Here is a 22,161-nt window from a genome sequence, read left to right on the forward strand (position 1 = left end):
TTTATATTTTAGATTTATCGATGAACTAAATAATACTGTCAGACGTACCTATAATGTGATGATAGTTAGGTGTATCGTAGTTACAAAAATGTCTTACATTACTAATAAATTAATACTCTAAATGTTAAATGTATAAAAAATATTTATAACCGCTTTTCCCATTAAATAAATGACGGGTATATTGAAAACTACTTTAGTTTAACCTCCCGTAACCTTCTCTCTATTGATCCCAACGTCACTCTATCGTTTTAAAGTTAAAAGAAACTTCTTACATTGAGGATGGATCCATCTTGTTTTACAGCCTTAGCAATCTCTTCTACTTTTCTGTTAACACGTTCAAAGTGGTAGAGTTATGAGCTATAAGATCTTTATAAAAAATTTAATATCCGAACTTCTTTAAAAATATCTCTCTCTCTTGGTTAAAAAAATGAAGTACAAAACTCGGAATTAATTATGTTTTATAATACGAACTTACTTACTTAAATGTATACAGTAGTACTAAGTAGTACATAACAATATTATGGTTTAAAATTAGTAACATCTCTTTTAATTTGTAAAACTTTTAAACTAATACTTCTTTTGCATCATATCCTTATTATCATCAACTTACAACTATTCATCGTTTCATTCAAGTTTGTTCATTCCTAGTAAGAGATAAACCTTCAAATATCTTCAACAACCCTTTCTCAAAAAAAAAAAAAATTATTCAGATCGGATTAGATTGAAAAAAATAAATTTTATTAAAAACGATTTCAAGATTGATTTAGATCTTAATTATAATAAATTATATTATTTTTACAACCAATTTTTCAATCAACCTTATTGACTGTTTGGCATTCATTGAAATACCTTACCAACCATTATTATCACCATCACTACTACAATAAAACCAAAGGGAACTTGGAATCATCAAAAACCTGAGACATACCATTTAATGAGATAATGCCCAATTCTGGTAAAAAATCAAGAAGGAAGGATAATAAAGAAGATAATAATAATAATAATAATGATAGTAATCAATTAAGTCCGTTTAGTGATCCAAATGAAAGTTTTGATGCGGACAACTCTTCAATATTACAATCACCTAATGAAGACGAATTTAATAATAGACAATATAACAATAACTCAAATATAGATCATACTTTTAGTGATGATTCAATGCCTCCAACTCCTCAATTAAATACTGATAAATTTGAAGGTGGTAGATCTTCATCACTTAGATTTCAATTACCACCAAATCATAATAATGGAAATAGTCATAATAATAATAATCTAAATAATGAATCACCTTATATACCTGCAACTCCACCAATTTCTTCTTCATCACTGTCAAATAATGGATCAAAACAAACAAAATCACCATTTTTAGATCAATATGATACTATACTAGAAGATCAATTATTTGAAAAACCAACAAAAATTACAGAAGAACATGAAAGAACAGAAGAATTTTCTTCTCAAGAAGATGAACCTATGGAAGATTTAGATATTAATAATGATAATAATAATGATGATTATAATCATATTGATGGACCAACAAAAAGACATAGATGGGGCACAACTAGAAATAAACAAGGAAGACCTAAAAAGGAAAATGTAAGTCGATCTAAAACATTAAAGAAAATACTACATCCACATCATAACCACAACAAACATCATCATAAACTGTTAAAAGGTAGAATAAAATCTATTCGAAAACCAAATACTCATTCAATTGAATTTCCTGAATCTCATCATAGAAATGATTCAGATTCAGATATAATAGATCCAGATGCTCAAGATCTGAGGAATCGAAAGCAAGAAAAAAGAACAATTGTATTTAATAGATCATTACCATCAGAATTTTTAGATCCTGAACTGGGGAAACCAATAACAAATTATCCAAGAAATAAAATAAGAACTACAAAATATACTCCATTAACATTTTTACCAAAAAATATTTTTAATCAATTTTTTCATAATATTGCAAATATTTATTTTTTAATTTTAATTATATTAGGAGCTTTTGATATATTTGGTGTACCATCTCCTGTATTAGCTGCTGTTCCATTAATTGTTATTGTTATTATAACTGCTATAAAAGATGCTATAGAAGATTCAAGAAGAACAATAACTGATTTAGAAGTAAATAATCAACATACTCATATATTAGAACAAGTTAATGAAAATTCTTCATATCATTATGAAAATCAAAATGTTGATGATGAAACTATATCACTTTGGAGAAGATATAAAAAATGGAATTCAAGATTGCTCCTAAAAGTATGGGGAGCACTGAAAAGAAATTTAACAAAAGAAGGTAGAGCTAATAAAGAAAGACAAAAATATAATGAACAAAATAATATACAAGAACAAGAACAAGGTAGAAAATCATTCGATAGTGATATTTTAACACCAACAACAACTAATCAAGATCACAATCCATTTGGTGATACATTACGTAAATCATTTCAGCAACAACGTAGAGAAAGTCATCATTATCATCCAAAAGTTTTAAAATTTGTTAAAAAATATTGGAAAGATGTTAAAGTTGGAGATATTTTAAGAATTTATAATAATGATGAAATACCAGCAGATTTAGTAATATTATCAACAAGTGATGATGATAATGGATGTTTTGTTGAAACTAAAAATTTAGATGGTGAAACAAATTTAAAAGTTAAACAAGCTTTAAAATATTCTTCTGTTAATGATAAAGTTACAAAAGCAGATGATTTAATGACTCATTCATTTGAAATTGAATCTGAAGGTCCTCATTCAAATTTATATTCTTATGAAGGAAATTTAAAGTATATTTCAAGAAATGGTGAAGAAAATCAAGAGCCAATTACAATAAATAATTTATTATTAAGAGGTTGTAGTTTAAGAAATACAAAATGGGTAATTGGAATTGTAGTATTTACTGGTGATGATACAAAAATAATGTTAAATGCTGGAGTTACACCAACAAAACAATCAAGAATTTCAAGAGAATTAAATTATTATGTATTATTAAATTTTTTATTATTATTTATAATATGTTTTATATCAGCAATGATAAATGGATTTTATTATAGAAAAACAGGAACTTCAAGAGATTATTTTGAATTTGGTACAATTGCAGGTACTCCAGCATTAAATGGATTAGTTGGATTTTTTGTTTCATTAATATTATATCAATCATTAGTTCCAATTTCTTTATATATAACAATTGAAATTATTAAAACTGCTCAAGCTTATTTTATATATTCAGATGTTATGATGTATTATCCAAATTTAGATTTTCCATGTACTCCAAAATCTTGGTCAATTAGTGATGATTTAGGACAAATTGAATATGTATTTAGTGATAAAACTGGAACATTAACTCAAAATGTTATGGAATTTAAAAAATGTACAATAAATGGTAAATCTTATGGTTTAGCATATACTGAAGCATTAGCTGGGTTAAGAAAACGTATGGGTATTGATGTTGAAACTGAAGCTATACAAGAAAGAGAAATTATACGTCAAGATAAAGATGTAATGCTTGAGAAGTTACATGAAATTTCCAAGAATCAAACATATGATGATGAATTAACTTTTATTTCACTGAAATTTATTGATGATTTAGAGGGAAAAAATGGTGAAGAACAACAAGATTGTAATCATCATTTTATGTTAGCTTTAGCTTTATGTCATTCAGTATTAACTGAACAAAGTAATAAAAATCCTCATAAATTAATTTTAAAAGCTCAATCACCAGATGAAGCAGCATTAGTTGGTACAGCAAGATCTTTGGGTTTCAATTTTAAAGGTACAACAAAAAAGGGATTTTTAGTTGATGAATTAGGTATAACAAAAGAATATCAAGTTTTAAATACTTTAGAATTTAATTCAACAAGGAAAAGAATGAGTTGTATAATTAAAATTCCACCAGAAAATCCAGAAGATGAACCAAGAGCTTTATTAATTTGTAAAGGTGCTGATTCCATAATTTATGAAAGATTATCAAAAGATTATAATGATCCAATAATGTTAGAATCAACTGCAAAACATTTAGAAGAATATGCAACTGAAGGGTTAAGAACTTTATGTATTGCAGAAAGAGAAATTTCATGGTCACAATACCTTGAATGGAATAAACGTCATCAAATTGCTGCTTCAGCATTAGAAAATAGAGAAGATAAAATGGAATCAGTTGCAGATTCAATAGAAAGAGAATTAATTTTATTAGGTGGTACTGCTATTGAAGATAGATTACAAAATGGAGTACCAGATGCAATTCAATTATTAGCTGATGCTGGTATAAAATTATGGGTATTAACTGGTGATAAAGTTGAAACTGCAATAAATATTGGATTTTCTTGTAATTTATTAGGTAATGATATGAATTTATTAGTTATAAAAACTTCTTATTCAGAAGAAGAAATGAAAAATTTAGGTAATATAAATTTTGGATTTGGTAATGGAGAAGCTCAAATTATTGATACTATTATATCATATTATTTACAAAATCATTTTAATTCAATTGGATCTTATGAAGATCAAGATAATGCAATAGGAGATCATACACCACCAGATGAAAGATTTGGTATAGTTATTGATGGTGATGCTTTAAAAATTGCTTTATTAAATGTTGATACAAAAAGAAAATTTTTATTATTATGTAAAAAATGTCGAGCTGTTTTATGTTGTAGAGTTTCACCAGCTCAAAAAGCAGCAGTTGTTAAATTAGTTAAAGATACTTTAGATGTAATGACTTTAGCCATAGGGGATGGATCAAATGATGTTGCAATGATTCAAGCAGCAGATGTTGGAGTTGGAATAGCAGGAGAAGAAGGTAGACAAGCAGTAATGTCATCAGATTTTGCAATTGGACAATTTAGATTTTTAGCAAGATTATTATTAACTCATGGTAGATGGTCTTATAAAAGATTTAGTGAAATGATTCCAAGTTTTTTTTATAAAAATATAATTTTTAATATTGCATTATTTTGGTATGGAATATATTGTGATTTTGATGGTACTTATTTATTTGAATTTACTTATCTTATGTTTTATAATTTAGCATTTACTTCATTACCAATTATTTTTTTGGGAATATTTGATCAAGATGTTGATGCAAAAGTTTCAATGTTAGTACCACAATTATATAGATCAGGAATTTTAAGAAATGAAATGAGTGATTTAAAATTTTATTTATATTGTCTTGATGGAATATATCAATCTGCTATATCATTTTTTTTCCCATATTTATTATATTTAATGGCTTTTCCAAATATGAATGGTAAACCAGTTGATCATAGATTTTGGATGGGTATAATTGTTACTTGTATTGCTTGTATTTCATGTAATTGTTATTTATTATTTCATCAATATAGATGGGATTGGTTAAGTTCATTAATTGTTGCTATATCAATTTTAATTATATTTATATGGACTGGATTATGGACAACAACAGTATCATCAAGTGGAGAATTTTATAAAGCTGCTCCAGAAGTATTTGGAATGACAAGTTTTTGGGCTTGTATGTTTATTGGTATATTATGTTGTTTAATTCCAAGATTTTTTTATGATTTTGTTCAAAAAATTTATTGGCCAAAAGATATTGATATTATAAGAGAATGTATTCAAAGAGGTGATTTTGATGCTTATCCAATAAATTATGATCCAACTGATCCTGATAGACAAAAAATAAGTTCTTATTCAACAAATGCTTTAAATAGAATGTCAATGGGTAGTAATTCATTTAAAAGAAAACTGAATGAACCTATAAAAACAAATTCATCAAATGATGAAGAAGAAGATCTGTATAATAGAAAAGATATTTTTGATCAATTAAATAATAAAACATATCAACCACCAACTCCACCACCAGGAATATTAATGTCACCATTAAGAAGAAAAACTTCAGGAGCAATGAAAAGAATATTTCAAAAAAGAAGTAATTCCGATAATTATTTTATAAATAATAATAATACTTATAATAATCAAACTGTTGATTCATTACCAAATACTTTACAAACTGAAGAAATTCCTTTAGATGATTTTAATACTGATAATAGACTTTCAATTAGTAATGATAATAATAATAATAAGAGAGTTTCATCAATGTATAAATAGATAGAATATACACGTTCATTAGAAGAATGTATAAATTAATTAATTTCGGGGTTTTAGTTCCTCTTTAACTCTCTTACTTTCTATTCTCATTTCTAGTCGAATTGTTTAATTGATTTTGTAACCTTACAAATTATTTATTTTTTTGCAACAAAATAAAAATTATCGGTTAAACTGAAAAGTTGAAGTGCAAACTAAATGAATCATGTAAAAACCCATTTAGAAAGGATAGTAGGAATGAATGGTTAGAGAAATCTAGGTTTATGAAAGAAAGATACGAGTTCCAAATTTTGTCATTTATTTTTTTAAAGTTTGCCATTAAAGTAATAACTGACATGCGGAATAATTTTTTATTGAACCATCGGAGTTATAATGAGATTGAATAATTGTGCGATATTTATTTTTTGAACAGATCTTTTTCACTATATGAAATACATTTTACCTGCATTATTTGTACTTGGTTCCACTTGTATCAATGTTCATCTAGTACCTAAACATGGTATTCCTTAAGTAGTGGGTTCGTGAAGGTCTCCTTCTGTTTGGTTCTACACTTAAATTTCTTCGTATAAATTTGACTTGTTTCAACTTTTCATGTATGGAACAGAGCGACATTTTTTTTTTTTTAGCACAAACACGTCAAGTGCGTTCTATTTTTTTTTTTTTTTTTCTACATACATTGTTATTTAATTGGAGTGTGATATATAACCTATTTTGAAACTAATTGGTCTTGTGAGTTACATACAGCGGAGAAAGTGTGAAGACCAGATCAAAGCACATACAGTCTAGTGAGTGGATAATACAATTAAAAAACCATATCAACCGTAAATGAGTGGATAGCTACGAATTAAAAAGAAAAAAGAAAAAGAACTCACAAGATATTGGCAAAATTTAAAAGGTCTTACGACCATAAATCTAGGTCGAGAAAAAAAGAAATTCTAGGTCGACCAATTAGTTTTATTGTCGCAGAAAAAAATACAATACGACATTCTGATCTCACATATAAACTTTTCAATTTTTTTTTTATTTTTTCTTTGTCCAATTAAATCTCTTCATTTGAAAAAATTGGACACCCGTAAACCACCGCTCTACATCCATAACTACATACTTAAGTAACATACTTAAAGGTATTGTGATTATTTTGATTTAGGTACAAAATTATTATTTTATTACTCAAATATTATAATACATAACAAAATTAAAAAGACTTAGAGATAAGAAAATGTCTATTTTTTGTATAACGAATAGAAGTTTTTTCAAAGTCTCAAAAGTTGATATATCTGTTGTTACTCAATGGATGAAATTGCTTTTACAATTGATTCAAGTTTATTGATATTATTTCTGATACATATTTGGTATTATGTATGTTTTGTTAGATTGTTTTATATTTAACTCATATTACATCGAAAAATGTCGCTTAGTATACATATAATAATAATAATTTGGTACAAGTAAAACAGTTACATAAAAAAATTTTTTCTTAGTTTTGAAAAATTTAATCAAACGAAAATTTTAAATATAAAAATTTTTCAATTTCCTTTTAACTCTTTTCTTTCTTTCTTTCTATTAGTTCTTTATCATCTTATTAAACAACTTTATAACTATTCAAAACATAAAACAAACAAGATGGATTCAAAATTCGTAATTGATTTCCTTATGGGAGGTGTTTCAGCTGCCATTTCAAAAACTGCTGCTGCTCCAATTGAAAGAGTTAAATTATTAATTCAAAATCAAGATGAAATGCTTAAACAAGGTAGATTATCTCATAAATATACTGGTATTATTGATTGTTTCAAAAGAACTGCTGCAGATGAAGGTATTGCTTCATTTTGGAGAGGTAATACTGCTAATGTTATTAGATATTTCCCAACTCAAGCTTTAAATTTTGCTTTTAAAGATAAATTTAAAGCTATGTTTGGTTTTAAAAAAGATGAAGGTTATTGGAAATGGTTTGCTGGTAATTTAGCTTCTGGTGGTTTAGCTGGTGCAACTTCTTTAGCTTTTGTTTATTCATTAGATTATGCAAGAACAAGATTAGCTAATGATGCCAAATCTGCTAAAGGTGATGGTAAAGGTAGAGAATTTAATGGTTTAGTTGATGTTTATAAAAAAACTTTAGCTTCAGATGGTATTGCTGGTTTATATAGAGGTTTTGGTCCATCAGTTGTTGGTATTGTTGTTTACAGAGGTTTATATTTCGGTTTATATGATTCATTAAAACCAGTTGTTTTAGTTGGTCCATTACAAGGTTCATTCTTAGCTTCATTCTTATTAGGTTGGGCTGTTACTACCGGTGCTTCTACTGCTTCATACCCATTAGATACTATTAGAAGAAGAATGATGATGACTTCAGGTCAAGCTGTTAAATATAAAGGTGCTTTTGATTGTTTCAAAAAAGTTGTTGCTGCCGAAGGTGTTAAATCATTATTCAAAGGTTGTGGTGCTAACATTTTGAGAGGTGTCGCTGGTGCAGGTGTGATCTCATTATATGATCAACTTCAAGTTATCATGTTTGGTAAAAAATTCAAGTAAATTATTTAGAAAATTATGTAATTTAGATGGAAAAAAAACAAAAGAGAAAACAATAAGTTCCTGTAATTAAAAATTTATTCATGTATTTTTACATATTTAATTGTAGTTTATATTTCTTCTTTCTTACTTTGCACTTAACGAGCATTATTTAATAAAGTCTCTTTATAAAAAGAAGAAACTTAAAAACAGATTCCAGAGTCCATTTAGTCAAAGTTCGAAGATTTGTTGGAAGTACTATTCTCTAGATCACTTTCTTAGATGTACTTATGCTTTTTTGATCAAAAATTTTTCGCAGTTAAATTGTGTCTAATGATTTGATTTATAAAATTTCGAATGAATTTGCAACCATTTATTTTTAGCTCATTTGTACTGAGGTACGGAAGTTTAATAATAGAGAACAATAGAAAATTGTTTCGAAAATGTTGCAATATATACGAGAGTACTTTTCATTTAGTCAATTAACATAAATATAAAATCAATCAATTATTTCATTTAACTATATACCATAAAGCAAATCGGCAAAAACGATGATCAATACGATCAACAAAAATAAATAAAAATTTACTTTTAAATTTGATTATTTTTCTTTTCAAAATTCATATATAATAAATCATATTCATTTTTTAAATCATAACTTATTTTTTCATTTTTTTCATACCCCAATAAATTAAAAATTTCATCATCATCATTAATATCATTGTTAATTGATGAAATAGCTGAATTTTTTAATTTAAATTTGTTTTTTTCATTAATTAAAGTCATTGAAAATTTTTTTGGATCAAAAATTTTCAAAATTCTTTTTAAAACCGTGTTGATTGATATTGAATCATTGAAAGGAAAATTTGTTTCAAATGATGCATAACTCCAACCCGATTCTGGTGTAATATGTAAAGTATAATAATATCCTCCATTGATATTTGAACAAATTGAATTTGATGAATATCCACATGGAGTGAAAGCAAATGCATCATGAATAAATTCAAAATCCGTATTTGCAGTAGTAGTAGTTATTGCTGATGATGTGTTATTGTTATTATTAGTCTTGTAATTTTTTTCTTCAATTTCTATATCTGATTCTTCTTCTGATGATTCAGATAATGATGGTGAAGGTAAATGAGTATTTAAATTAATTGGTTCAAAAATACAATTTAATTCAGTTTCAATCATTGTTTCCATACCTAATTCATGACCTAAATCTGAATTTCCATCTTCAGATTGTTCACCTGGTTTTCTTGAATAAATAAATTTATTTGCACAATTAGGATTTAATTCGGTCATTAAAATTTCAAATGTTTGATCTAATGATAATTGATGATGTTTACAATTTGAATGATTATCTTGTTCTTTACCACCAAAATAAAGATACCAATGATCATCACTTGCAAAATTACCAACAATATATGATTTACCACATATAAAATATTCATTTAATAAAGAAACTTCATTTTTCCAATCTTTATGAACATGAATTTGTTTTTCAGGAAACATAAATGATCTTCTTGAATAAAAAATTTTATAAATTTCTTTACTTGACATGACAAAATTTAATGCCTTGGAAATTGTTTGAAATAATTCATCTAAACAAGCTAAAGTTGTAGTTGTACCACAAGTTTTTAAAATTAATTTATGTGGGAAAATAAATAATGAAGATTCACTTAATAAATAAGCATCCATAAATTTAGAACTTTTCATTGATAAAATTTTACAATTAACTAAATCTAAAATTTTAATCCAATTTTTTAATTCAATTGATCTTAAACCTTCATTAAAATTTTTTGGTAAATCATTTTCTGATTTCCAAAACCAAATTTCTAATAATTTTTCTGGACCTTCAAATGCATAAGATGAATCTAAATTTGTAGATAATTCATGATCAACGAAGGTATCTTGATGATAAGCAGGAGCAACCATAAATATTAACCTTATTTAAAAACCTGTAAAGTGTTTTTTTTTTTTTATAGTTTGAAACTTACTCTTGACAAAGTTTTGTTCTTTTGAAGTTGAATTGATATAAAAAATGAAACGAAGAGAGAAGTAGCAAGAAACGTTTCAATAAAATATCAATGTTTGGTGAATAAAATTTTTATAACTTTAAAATTTTATTCTGTTTTGAAATATTGTTGTGAAAAATGATATGAATTTGTCGATGTCAGCAAATTAAATATTGATTTTGATTAATTTGTTTGTAGTGGAGCAACAAGATAGGCAATGATTCTCTTTATGATAAACTTATTGCGATGTTACCCAGGTTCTATTAGTTTACTTATATAAAATAATTGATCTAGTAGTGACCCTTTCTTACGCATATAACTTAATAAAAAACCTCGGAGGATTTAAATATGATAATACTCAACTTGCTTATGCTTCGTTGAATGGATTTAAAGAACTTATTGAACAACTAAAAATGTTGAAAAATAAGTCTATTGAAGTGAAAAAAGTTTTTGTTTGAAGACAACTAATTGACTATGAAATAATTTATTCAAAGTAAGGGACGATTTTGTGTTGAAGGACTGTTAACCTAACTCTTGTAGATGTTTTATTTGAATTGAATAATAAATGAAATGATGGTTGTAAAAATAATGATTGCTTGAAAAATTTGGTTGTAAAAAAAATGAATTATAAAAAAGCAAAAAAAAAAAATTCAAAAATTTTTCAGGTCACAAAAACTTCAAAATTTTTTCTTAGAGCTTGAATTAAAGAAAATTAAAATAACTCAATTTCTACGTAATATTATATTATTATTTATCAAGTATCTATACGTTTGATTTAAATAACTCCTTTCAAATATAGTAATGGGTCGAGAGAGGCTTGAAGTTAGTGGTGTGTTTATAATACATTCATCTCCGATATTGCCAACTGGTTCGTCTTTACTGATAAATTTTTTCTCCATTTTAATTGCAAATTTGATAGCACAAAGTCATAAAATTTAACCGCTGTATAGTAATATGATCTTTTATTGTTCTATCAAAGTTTTGTGGTCTAGAAAAATTCGAGAGTCATCCATGAAATTGAAACTTTTCAGGTAGTTAGCTTTATGAAGTCTCAGAGTTTGTATGATTTGAAGTCTGATTCGAAATGAAACCAGGATAGAAGTGTTTTAAATCATGACTTTAAATGCTTAAAAGTTCAAAAATAGCATTAAAAATCTATATCAAATATATTTATAAGTAAAAACATCCAGAAATCAAACAGATGAAACAATTTCGCTAGCATTTCTTAAAACTTCAACCATTCTAATACATTCTTTTCTCTTTTGTACAGTTAATTCATTTTCTTTAACTAAATCTGGTAATTCTGGATTATTATACATTTTTTCTAATAATTCTTTTTGTATTTCATCTTTTGATCTATTAATTAATTTTAACATTATAGCTTTTGGTACAACATCTGCAACTGTTCTTTTTACAATATTATAATATGATGATATTAATAATTTTATAACTTCAGTTTCCATAGTTTCTCTTTCTGTCATTGTACCTGTTGCTCTTAATACTGGTGGAGGAGCTTCCATTTGTTGTAATCTTTTTTTATTTTTTGATGAAAAAAATCCTCCAAAAAATCCATTACTATTTTCTTCTGTTTTTGGAATATTTGAATGTGTTGGTGATTGAATTTGTTGTTGTTGCTGTTGTTGTTGTTGATTTGGTAATGGTTTTCCAGTTTTTGGATCTACTTGTATTTGTGGTCTAGGATGGAATTTTTCTTCAACATAAGCCATAGCTTGTGTACCTGTTAATAAATCTGGATGAGCTGTATTTACATAAGTTTCTTCTGATTTTATAATATCAACAACAAAATTATTAGTAGGTACTAAAGCTTCTCTTAAATATTGAATGAAAAAATTTGATAATTGTTCTTTTAAAGCAGGATATCTGGAATATTGTGGTTGACCTATAATTTGTGATAAAATACGAACTAATTCATCAAAAATTAAATTAATACATCTAATTGAAGGTTCTTCCATTCTTTTAATTTGTTGTTTGACCAACACTGTAAAAGCAGATGTACCAACGAATAATGAAGGTGCTGAACCTGAAGTATTATGTAAAATGGTTCTAATATCAGCGTCTTTAATTTGATCATATGGATCCAAAGCAGTAATACCATTTTTAAAAATTTCATGAAATACAAATGAAATACGAGCACCACCACTTAATTCTTGTGAACTTAATTCTTTTGATTCACCATCTAAAATTCCAGTATAATCTTTTGTAAAATTTGTAATCATATTTAATGCAATAGAAGCTGGTGATTCTGCTAATTCTGGACCTAATAATTGTAATTCATTTTGATATTTCTTTAAAGAATGTTCAATTCTCATTTTAATATCAGGTAATGTACTTTTTATATGATGTAATAAAATACCATTTAATTTTTTGGCAAGATATGGAGTACCACAAAATTGTGCTTTTGCTCTATAAGATGGATGATTTTCAAAAAAATTAGCTTCATTACTTAATGCTTCTCTAATTGTTTTTTTAGTTTCTATATCTTTTTGACCTCTATTTATAACTGGAACATAACCAAATCTTAAAGGAATAACTCTACCTGCTAAAATATCAATTACATCTGTTCCTTGATCCATAAGATCAACTTTAGTTAAAACACCAATAGTTCTTGAACCTTCAGGATCAACTTCTCTTGCTAATTTTAAACCATCTGAATTTGCTAAATCAGTATTTGCAGCATTAACAGATAAAATTATTGCATTTGGTTTTGAAATAAATTTCATAATCATATCTCTAATTTGTTTCTCAATATCTTTTGGTTGATCTCCAACTGGAACTTTTGTTAAACCAGGTAAATCAACCAATGTTAATGTCAAAACATGTGGTGAATAGATTCTTAAATTAATTGGAACTGGTGATATTCCTAAATTTTTACCAGTTTTAGCATCAGTTTCACGAACAATTTCATTTCTAATATCTTCAAAATTATAAAACTTTTTACCTGGTAAATGTAAAAACTCCCCCCATTCGTCAACATTATTTTCAGTTTGTCCACCATCTTCTGAAGCATTTATATCTAATAAATCCTTTTTATTGTCCTTATTTGGTCTTCTATTTATTAATTGCAATACTAAGGGTCTTCTTGTAACAATACCTGTCCCTCTTGGTAAAAAGTCTCTTCCAACAATATTCTCTAAAACTGATGATTTACCAGAAGATTGTGATCCAACAACTGTGATTTGAGGTAAATCAACTGGAGATGATGATCCACCTCCTAAAGGAGCCAATGCATCCTGCAATTTGTTGATTGTTGCAATCAATTGTTCATCCATGTTTTTTTACGTAATTTGTTTGATTTAAAGTATTGTTGGTAAGGAAAGATAACAGAAAGATTAAACTCTGTAATTATTTTATTTTGGTGCCACTACGTAAGTATAAAATATATTGATTAAATATACACGACTATTTCAATTTCAATATATTTAAGTTGAATGATGATGTTCAAGCTCAGCCTTTACAACACGTAAACATTATAATCTAAAGAATTCACTTCATTCAACGATTTTTCAGTCAACTCCCATGGTACTCCAAATATTCCAGCATTGATTTTTGGCATGTTAACTACTTTTTCTCCAACCAGATTAGATTCAATGTTTTTAAGTGTTTGTAACTCTTTTGATAAATCCCTTAATGCATCTGTAGTATTGGAAGCAATTTGTTCAGGTGATTGATTATAATCGCTAGTGAATAGACAAGCTATGTATATTTTGGATTTTTCAAAATCATCAGCTTTTAACAATAAACATTTACCTAATATATTTGAATTATTATGACAATATTCCGAATATTGTTTATTAGCAATTGGAAACTTTCTTCTAAAAACTGCAGCTATTCCACCTCCCCAACTTCCTTTAGTGTTGCAAGCATGTGCCAATACGATTGCATTGTCTATTGCTTTACAACTGAACAAGTCTCCTGTAATATACTTGATTGTCATTACCGTTGCATTACAAAAGCAAGATAGAGCAAAGTTAAAATTTGTTTTTAATACATGAATAAATATTTATATATTAAGTTCACAATTTTATATAAAGAGCTTCTCCAGGAGAATCATGCTTTATTCCGTTAAATATAAACCCATGCTCCAGACCACAACCAAATACATTTTCAAAAATATGTTCCTTTTCTTTTTCGTTTTCATTGAATGTCGTTTCTTCATAACTTCTTGCAAATGCAATTGAATTTTGGTATTTTCCAATATCATCATCGTTATGCTTACTAAAATATCTATCTTCAGGTTTTATCATGAAAAATTCAACTGCGTCACCTTTTTTAGGTTTTGCTTCGGGTGATAAAGCAATTAAATCTGCTTTTGGTCCCCATCCACCACCTCCGGCTGTTACTTTGTATCTTTCCACAACTGATGTTCCTTGTTTGCGTAATTTCACATAAACTTCAGTATCTTTACTTCCCAAACTCATCAATTTCTCGTTATTTTCAAGAAATTTGGCAGCTGGTTTTTGTTCAATTGTTTTGAGTAAATTACCAACACAATTAGTGACTTTAAAGGGCTCATCAGAATATAGTGGTGTCCATTTATCTTCCACTACCGCCACTGAATGGTTTGATATAATACCTCTAGGCAATTCAATATCTAAATCACATAAATGTTCTCCAGAATGAGCAATTTTTAGTATGGGATCAAAATAAAATAATGTAATAATCGAGCCAGTCGAAAATACTGTATTTGCTAAACTAATACTAGCATTCATTTCATTTCTTAATTTGATATTCAAACTCCCCCGTATATTTTTCCAATTCTTTCTTGCACTAACTGCATTGATTCCATCACTTTCTCTTGGTGGTTCATTTAATTTATCTTTCTCCTCCAATAATGTTGAAGCACCAATCTTTAAGGAATGATCCAACCATAATTCACTAACACCGTTCCTATGGGAATAAGGGACCATTGTGTCTACACCGGCAACAACCACTTGTAATTGATTGTTTTGAAATAAATCTATTGCATCTTGAATAACTTGTGGTAAATTTGATGGGGTTGAAAATACAAGCACTGATTTAGGTATGAATTTACTTGGCGGTTTCAATTTGAAATCAATTGGATTAATTGTAGATTTGGCATAGAATTGAGAGTGCTTTGTTCTTGTTGACAAATATCGTAGAATTTGTTTCATTATTTCATGGCTAATCTGTTTAAATCTATGTACAATTTGGTTTTTTTTTTTTGCTGCAAATTAATCTACTTGATCTAAAGATCTTTTTCTACTTGAAGTATCACCTACATTTTCATTCTTACTAATAGTTTTCTCCTCTATTTCGCCATCATCACTCACAGCTAATTTAAACTCTTTTTCATAATGTTCAAACTCATTGATTAAGTTCATTTTTTCACCACCTTCTTTAAGAACTTTTTTCAAAATAGGTCCCCATATATTTTCATCCTTTTTAAAATCATCTAATTTAAATACATTTTTACCAAGTTCCCATTCAGATTGTTTCACTCTAATCAATTCAACCATATATGCAGACAGTTCAAGTGCTCTACCTATATCACTTATTAAACTTCTAATATAAGTACCGGAAGAAACATCTGAAATGAAATGTATAAGGGGTAATTTTTCAGGTAACTCTTGATCATCGGGTAAAAGCTTTGGTTCTCCCACTTTTGAACCTTTTGATCTTTCAAAATATTGTTTTGAAAAATATAATGGAGAATCATTTAATGTTGGGTTATTCATTAGACCATGTTCTTTCGGCACACCATTATCATCTAATTGACTCTCCAATTTCGTAAAATTATGATCCTTCGTGAGAAGGTCACTCTCGACAACTTTTATATCATTTACTTTTACGTCCCTTACTTTGATATTTTTTGGTAACGGTATTCCTTCTCTTGCATACTCATATAATGGTTTTCCATTAACTTTCAAAGCTGAAAAAATTGGTGGTGTTTGTTTGATATCTCCAATAAATTTTTTTGTAGCTTCAATCACAGATTCAGGAGAAATGTGATCGATTTGATTTTTGGTAATGATTTCTCCCTCGGAATCTCCAGTTGTTGTTGATATTCCTAGTAAAGCTTTGGTTTCATAAGTTTTCTGACATTCTGCTAAATAGTATTGTAATTTTTTGGTTCCTGATCCTACTCCCACAACTAGAACACCACTTGCCAATGGGTCTAAAGTTCCTCCATGCCCTATTTTAATCTTTGTTGAGTCTGCTTTCTTTCTAGCTTTCTTCTGCCATTTTCTGTCTCGACTTAAATCGTAATATACTTTATCTCTAGCTGCTTTCAAATCAGCAGCAAAAGTTCTTGAATTTGTAAATAAGTCTTGTACTTCATTTAAAAAATTGGCCGATGATACACCCGATGGTTTGTATATGGCAAAGACTCCATTCATTTTCAACTTTTGCAATGATTTTTTAAACATGCATTATCATTACAGCACAAGAGGTTGAATTAAAAAAATTTCAGAGATCAGAAGCCATTTTCAGTGCGGCAGAACACTCTGCAACTTGTGTTAAATTTATAAAACATTGTAATTAAATTAAACCTTGTCGTTTTAAATCTAAATAATCCACATAACTCATCACATTACCTTGTTTATCTTCAACCTCAATTGCATCTTGCACTTCATTTTGTTTCAATTTATTTTGTTTCTTCAATGTTTGAATCAATTTTTGAGCTTCATCAATACTTGTGATATTTTTGAAATATGCTAAATCGACTTCATCAACTCCTAAACACTTTAAACCATGTATATGTTTTTGACCATTAAAATGTTTTTCAAAAATTTGTTTGCCCTGATATGTTGCATTGCCACAGATCTCACAAGTATATTTTCTATGAAGTCCTTGTAATTTATGTAACCAGAATGGAATAGGAGAACCGTCTAGTCCCAATGGTAAATTTTTGAAAAGCTCAGAATCAGAATCGGAATCACTTTCATTGAAATCTTCATCACTACTGGAATTAAGTTCAGTTGAAGTAAACTCATTTTCTAAATCATTTTCATTTTGAGATTCATTGAACTTTTCTCTTTCCGTTAAAATCAACATTTTTTCAGTGTGATTAATTTGAGGTTTTAGTTCTTCAGCTAAAATCTTTATTGCATTTTCAAACCATAAATTAGGTTTTTCATTTAATTTTGAGCTTTCAAGCTTTGCTGCATTCTTCTTGTGCTTCTTCCCATTCAAATGACCATCAAAAACGCTTTTATTAGTAAAAGCTTTGGAACATGCTTTGCAATAATAGCTTGTTGAATCATCTTTTTCGAGGGCCTGGGATTCATCTTTCGATGATAACTGATCAATGTCTTTGATAATCTTTTCGGTGTCTTTCAAAGGATTCAATTGAACATATTTAGACCATAGAAAATGATACAATTCCTTCAAATATGTATTGTACAAATGATTAGTGATTTCATATGGAAAAATTTGAAAACTGTATAAAAACTCGATGTAGGACTTTGCTTTAGTTGTAAAATTTGCATTGTATGTATCAAAAAAAGGTTTGAAATCTATAGTTTCGTCCACCTCAAGACCCTTCAAATGTGACGCAGCTGAACTTAAGATACACTTTCTCTTTACCATTCTCTTTTCCTTCTTTGACTTCTTATTAATCTTGTACTTGATGTCAGTGGGATCTTTTGTATAAAATGGTAAATACATTTCTTTCAAGGAGGTAGCTCTTATTTCATCGGCTTCGTTGTCTGGAATATTGTCAATTAATTGATCGAACTTTTGATAATTTATATCATCTTTCAAATTTTGAGTTTCTTGATCGTATATAGTTGATTCATCGGTAAAACAACGTGATGCAGATTTCAATAGTCTAATATAATCCTCCATAAAAAACTTTAATTCATGCTTTTGAAGTAATTTTAAATGATTTGTGTATGATGAGTTTTGATTATCTCGTAGTATCTTTTGCTTGGAAAGTAGATTTGAAGGTAATATATTTGGATTTCTCAATAGTCTTTTGGTTATAGCATCTTCTATGATATCTATATTTTCTAAAGACAGTCTTTGTATCTCTAGTAATGAGCTCATTCGTTGAAAAGTACCAGTTTCAAAATCTATTTTAATGAGCTAGTGTTCTGTGAAGTATATTATTTATGAATTTGTTTCATGTTTTAAAATTAGATTGTGTAATTTTTATCAAATCAGCAATCCCAGGAATCTAAGATCATTACATCAATCGACCATGTCTAATTCCTCACTACCTCCAAGTCCAATTGAATTGTATTTGCTAACTTATAATTGCAATAAACAAACCTTGAGACCAGATTTATTTACTTCACATATACTTGAGGCGTTACCAGACCAGATTTCATCTCTTTATGTTTTTGGATTTCAAGAGTTCTGCACTATCTTGGAAAGTTCTTTCACATCTGAAGCAAACTCAAAATTGATCAAGCTCAATGAATTGATACAGTCGGCTTTGCAGGAGAAGTATCAAAATCCATCGAGCTTTCAAACTATTTCTATGAACTTTCTTGGAGCCATTGGTATGATAATGATAAGCCCCTTTCCATCAAAATTTCAAAAAGTTCGAACTGCCACTAGTTCATGTGGTTATGGTTATCTGAGCTTAAAAGGAGCAGTTGGGTTTAGATTAACTTATTGTCCTGAAGGGAGATTTAACAGCACCAATAAGGTTGAGTTATCATTTGCAAATCTACACTTGAATGCTTATGAAGGGGAGTATTATTATTTAAAACGAAACAAGAACCTTTACAATTTGATAAGATCATTGGATTTTGGTGATGGATATGGCTTAATAAAGCCAAAAAACCATATTTTCATCATGGGAGATTTAAATTATAGAACCAGTCAAGATTATAAATCTTACAGTCAAGAGAGTCAAGAGTTATTTTCATTACTGGAAATACCCACCAACGACTCAAAGTACATCAAAAAAATAGAGAGTCTAGTTGATAATTATGATGAATTGAAGAAGAGTATGGCAAATGGTGGGGTCTTACAAAATTTCTCAGAAGCAAATATTACATTTCGCCCGACTTATAAGTATCATATCAACACGGCGATATATAATACCAAGAGATCACCTTCCTGGTGTGATCGTATTCTTTATGTGTCAAGTTATGAAGAAATATTAGATGATAACTTGGGATTACGATTGTTGAAAACTACAGGAGCTGCTGATACTAAATATGTAGAGCTGTTACCGTATTACCTACCTAAAATCAAAACTTACTCATCGATAGATTCATTGTTATTGTCAGATCATAGGCCAGTATATTTAAATATATCAATACCTTTTAATCCTCCAAAACTGATAATATCACCTTTATCTGGATGTTTACAAATTTTACCATCAGGCTTGACTACTTCTACTAATTTTGATGATTTTGCTCAATTGAGGACGTTAGAACTGAGTACAAATGTTGTAAGCGGTCCCACAACAGTTTATCTAATTCCTACAAAACTTGATGGATTTCTTAATACTATTGTAAGGCCAATAATGGATCTCCTTATAGGTTATACACTTTGGTTCGGAACTACTACTCAAGGAAGACTTTTATTATTTATGATTTTTTTACTCAGCTGGTCTTTGTATTACATTTCATAATAGCCATTGATTATAAATTTTTCTTATAGGAACGTCTAATATATGAAAAAAAAAAAACAATAAAAATACACGAGACTATAGTAGTTATCATAACCTCTATAATTTTAGATGTAAGAGTATATAAAGAGTATAAATTATTCTACAAAAATTCACAATTTTCATCAATTTTTAACAACCCAGATATTATAATCCATTTTTTTTTAATTTCCAAAACTAACTAATCACTATAAACAAATTTTGTTAGTCGTTTAAAATCATATGTAAATGATTTACAAAGTACAAAGATCATGCAATAAGAAAAGAATACAAACAACAAAAAACCAAATTAATTCAAAATTGAAATATACTATTATGCGGTACATTCCCTTGAAATGTGACCAGATTTACCACAATTGTAACAAGTCTTTGATCCATAACTAGCACCTCCTGAAGATGAATGACATTCTTTTGAAATATGGCCTGGTTTACCACAAGCATAACATTTGACATTACCTGCTTGACAATCTCTTGCAAAATGATTTGGACCACCACATTTGTAACAAGTAGCTGATGATCCACCTCTTGATGAATTGAATGGTCTTCTTTGTGATGATGATGAAGTTGACTGACTATTTTGTTGAGGTAACTCACAATTTTTTGAAATGTGACCAAATTTTCCACAATTATAACATTTAGTACCTTGTTCTTGATTTGGACATTCAGTTTGAATATGACCTACATCCCCACATGAATAACATTGTTTTGAATTTGTTTGTTTTGGTTCTGAACAATCTCCTGATTCATGACCTGGTTTATGACAGTTATAACATAATCTTTCTTCTTGAGTACAATCATCAGCAACGTGTCCAACTTCACCACATTTGTAACAAGTTCTAGGAAATACAGCAGCCATGTTTAACGTTCTTATTTATTCTCCACTACTTCTACCCTTGATTAATCTTTTCAATCAATACTTTTGTAGGTTTGTTATAATTTTAATGAAATGCTTATTGATTAGAAAAATTTTCCACACGCATAGAAAAGTTTCACAAATTCTACACGACTAACTAAATTTATAAAATCCATATTCATAGAAGAATACTTCAAGTCTTATACTTTACTCAGTTCAGATCATGTCAATGCAATATCCTTACTTGATATCAAGAACATTAGATCCAATAATAGGTGTTGGTATGGGGGTAGCTTCATATTATTTATATGAGAAGAGAGTTGGTAGAGAGGAAGGTCATTCATTGAATGACTTGGTTTTGAAAAGATATGAACAATGGAAAAAAGGAGAATAGGTACAACGATGATAACAATTCAAAGATTAAATCATGTTAGTTTATACTATATGCTTTGTTTAAAATTCTGGAGTATATTTTTCGCCTTAGTCGGGTCTTTCACCTCCAGTAATAAAATTTCATAAATTTTAGACCATGATGTGGCGGATAAATCAAATGGTTGCTCAATATCTGGATCGTCATTTGAGGTAGCAATAGCTGGTTCTGGTTCTTTGGTTGATGTTGTACTTGATGTATTCGATATAATGCAATTGAAACTTATTTCTTGGTTTTCCCCGGCCAATGTAGATAATGTAGATGTATCTTGCGCTACTTTTGACTTCACCATCAATTTTACATCCTGAGGTTTGATATTTGAATTTTTTAGTGACTCAACTGAATCAATCAACTCCATTTTAATTTTATAAATTGATTCTGATGATGATATGTTGAGATCCGTTGCAAATTTAAATGGAGGTTTGATGGATTTGAACTTTGCAATTATAATCAGATTACCACTATCCTGATCTGTAGAGCCAGCTGGGAATTGGTACTTGAATTTTGGCAAACTTGGACCTAGTGAAGCAAGATTGTTGTAATCGTGGGTTGAGTTAAACTGATCAGGAGTTGCATTTTTGGATAAGTCCATCAATTGAACATAAGTCTTAACAAATTGTTTCTCTGGATTTACCAGATCTAATGCGGTATTTGACATCGTCTTAAA

The 22,161-nt window shown here is 28.3% G+C and overlaps 11 protein-coding genes across 11 annotated transcripts; 3 read left to right on the forward strand and 8 right to left on the reverse strand. All coding sequences in view use genetic code 12, as the record gives it.

The window, feature by feature from the left end:
• Positions 1-942: 942 nt before the first annotated feature.
• KGF55_002089 (aminophospholipid-translocating P4-type ATPase) lies at positions 943-6,084 on the forward strand (the record flags this gene model as incomplete). The annotated part of the gene is made up of 1 exon (XM_051756734.1): positions 943-6,084. One exon carries the CDS (start codon positions 943-945, stop codon positions 6,082-6,084), a length of 5,142 nt encoding a protein of 1,713 aa, XP_051615077.1.
• A 1,620-nt stretch (positions 6,085-7,704) lies between these two features.
• Positions 7,705-8,610, forward strand: PET9 (ADP/ATP carrier protein; the record flags this gene model as incomplete). The annotated part of the gene is made up of 1 exon (XM_051756735.1): positions 7,705-8,610. The coding sequence occupies one exon, from the start codon at positions 7,705-7,707 to the stop codon at positions 8,608-8,610; it is 906 nt and encodes a 301-aa protein (XP_051615078.1).
• Positions 8,611-9,177: 567 nt separating this feature from the next.
• On the reverse strand, positions 9,178-10,521 carry SPE2 (adenosylmethionine decarboxylase; the record flags this gene model as incomplete). The annotated part of the gene is made up of 1 exon (XM_051756736.1): positions 9,178-10,521. The coding sequence occupies one exon, from the start codon at positions 10,519-10,521 to the stop codon at positions 9,178-9,180; it is 1,344 nt and encodes a 447-aa protein (XP_051615079.1).
• A 1,273-nt stretch (positions 10,522-11,794) lies between these two features.
• Positions 11,795-13,891, reverse strand: VPS1 (dynamin-like GTPase; the record flags this gene model as incomplete). The annotated part of the gene is made up of 1 exon (XM_051756737.1): positions 11,795-13,891. One exon carries the CDS (start codon positions 13,889-13,891, stop codon positions 11,795-11,797), a length of 2,097 nt encoding a protein of 698 aa, XP_051615080.1.
• A 182-nt stretch (positions 13,892-14,073) lies between these two features.
• KGF55_002093 (ADP-ribose 1''-phosphate phosphatase) lies at positions 14,074-14,556 on the reverse strand (the record flags this gene model as incomplete). Its single annotated transcript, XM_051756738.1, has 1 exon — positions 14,074-14,556. The coding sequence occupies one exon, from the start codon at positions 14,554-14,556 to the stop codon at positions 14,074-14,076; it is 483 nt and encodes a 160-aa protein (XP_051615081.1).
• A 79-nt stretch (positions 14,557-14,635) lies between these two features.
• On the reverse strand, positions 14,636-15,754 carry KGF55_002094 (uncharacterized protein; the record flags this gene model as incomplete). The annotated part of the gene is made up of 1 exon (XM_051756739.1): positions 14,636-15,754. One exon carries the CDS (start codon positions 15,752-15,754, stop codon positions 14,636-14,638), a length of 1,119 nt encoding a protein of 372 aa, XP_051615082.1.
• A 60-nt stretch (positions 15,755-15,814) lies between these two features.
• Positions 15,815-16,981, reverse strand: PUS4 (pseudouridine synthase; the record flags this gene model as incomplete). Its single annotated transcript, XM_051756740.1, has 1 exon — positions 15,815-16,981. The coding sequence occupies one exon, from the start codon at positions 16,979-16,981 to the stop codon at positions 15,815-15,817; it is 1,167 nt and encodes a 388-aa protein (XP_051615083.1).
• A 142-nt stretch (positions 16,982-17,123) lies between these two features.
• On the reverse strand, positions 17,124-18,632 carry KGF55_002096 (SF3a splicing factor complex subunit; the record flags this gene model as incomplete). The annotated part of the gene is made up of 1 exon (XM_051756741.1): positions 17,124-18,632. One exon carries the CDS (start codon positions 18,630-18,632, stop codon positions 17,124-17,126), a length of 1,509 nt encoding a protein of 502 aa, XP_051615084.1.
• A 154-nt stretch (positions 18,633-18,786) lies between these two features.
• On the forward strand, positions 18,787-20,175 carry KGF55_002097 (phosphoinositide 5-phosphatase; the record flags this gene model as incomplete). Its single annotated transcript, XM_051756744.1, has 1 exon — positions 18,787-20,175. One exon carries the CDS (start codon positions 18,787-18,789, stop codon positions 20,173-20,175), a length of 1,389 nt encoding a protein of 462 aa, XP_051615085.1.
• A 349-nt stretch (positions 20,176-20,524) lies between these two features.
• Positions 20,525-21,067, reverse strand: GIS2 (mRNA-binding translational activator; the record flags this gene model as incomplete). The annotated part of the gene is made up of 1 exon (XM_051756745.1): positions 20,525-21,067. The coding sequence occupies one exon, from the start codon at positions 21,065-21,067 to the stop codon at positions 20,525-20,527; it is 543 nt and encodes a 180-aa protein (XP_051615086.1).
• Positions 21,068-21,504: 437 nt separating this feature from the next.
• Positions 21,505-22,152, reverse strand: KGF55_002099 (uncharacterized protein; the record flags this gene model as incomplete). The annotated part of the gene is made up of 1 exon (XM_051756746.1): positions 21,505-22,152. One exon carries the CDS (start codon positions 22,150-22,152, stop codon positions 21,505-21,507), a length of 648 nt encoding a protein of 215 aa, XP_051615087.1.
• Between the last annotated feature and the right edge of the window lie 9 nt (positions 22,153-22,161).

Source organism: Candida pseudojiufengensis (genome assembly GCF_024610245.1).
Source record: "Candida pseudojiufengensis strain CBS 10847 chromosome Unknown scaffold7, whole genome shotgun sequence".
NCBI classification, from domain to species: Eukaryota; Fungi; Ascomycota; class Pichiomycetes; order Serinales; family Debaryomycetaceae; genus Lodderomyces; species Lodderomyces pseudojiufengensis.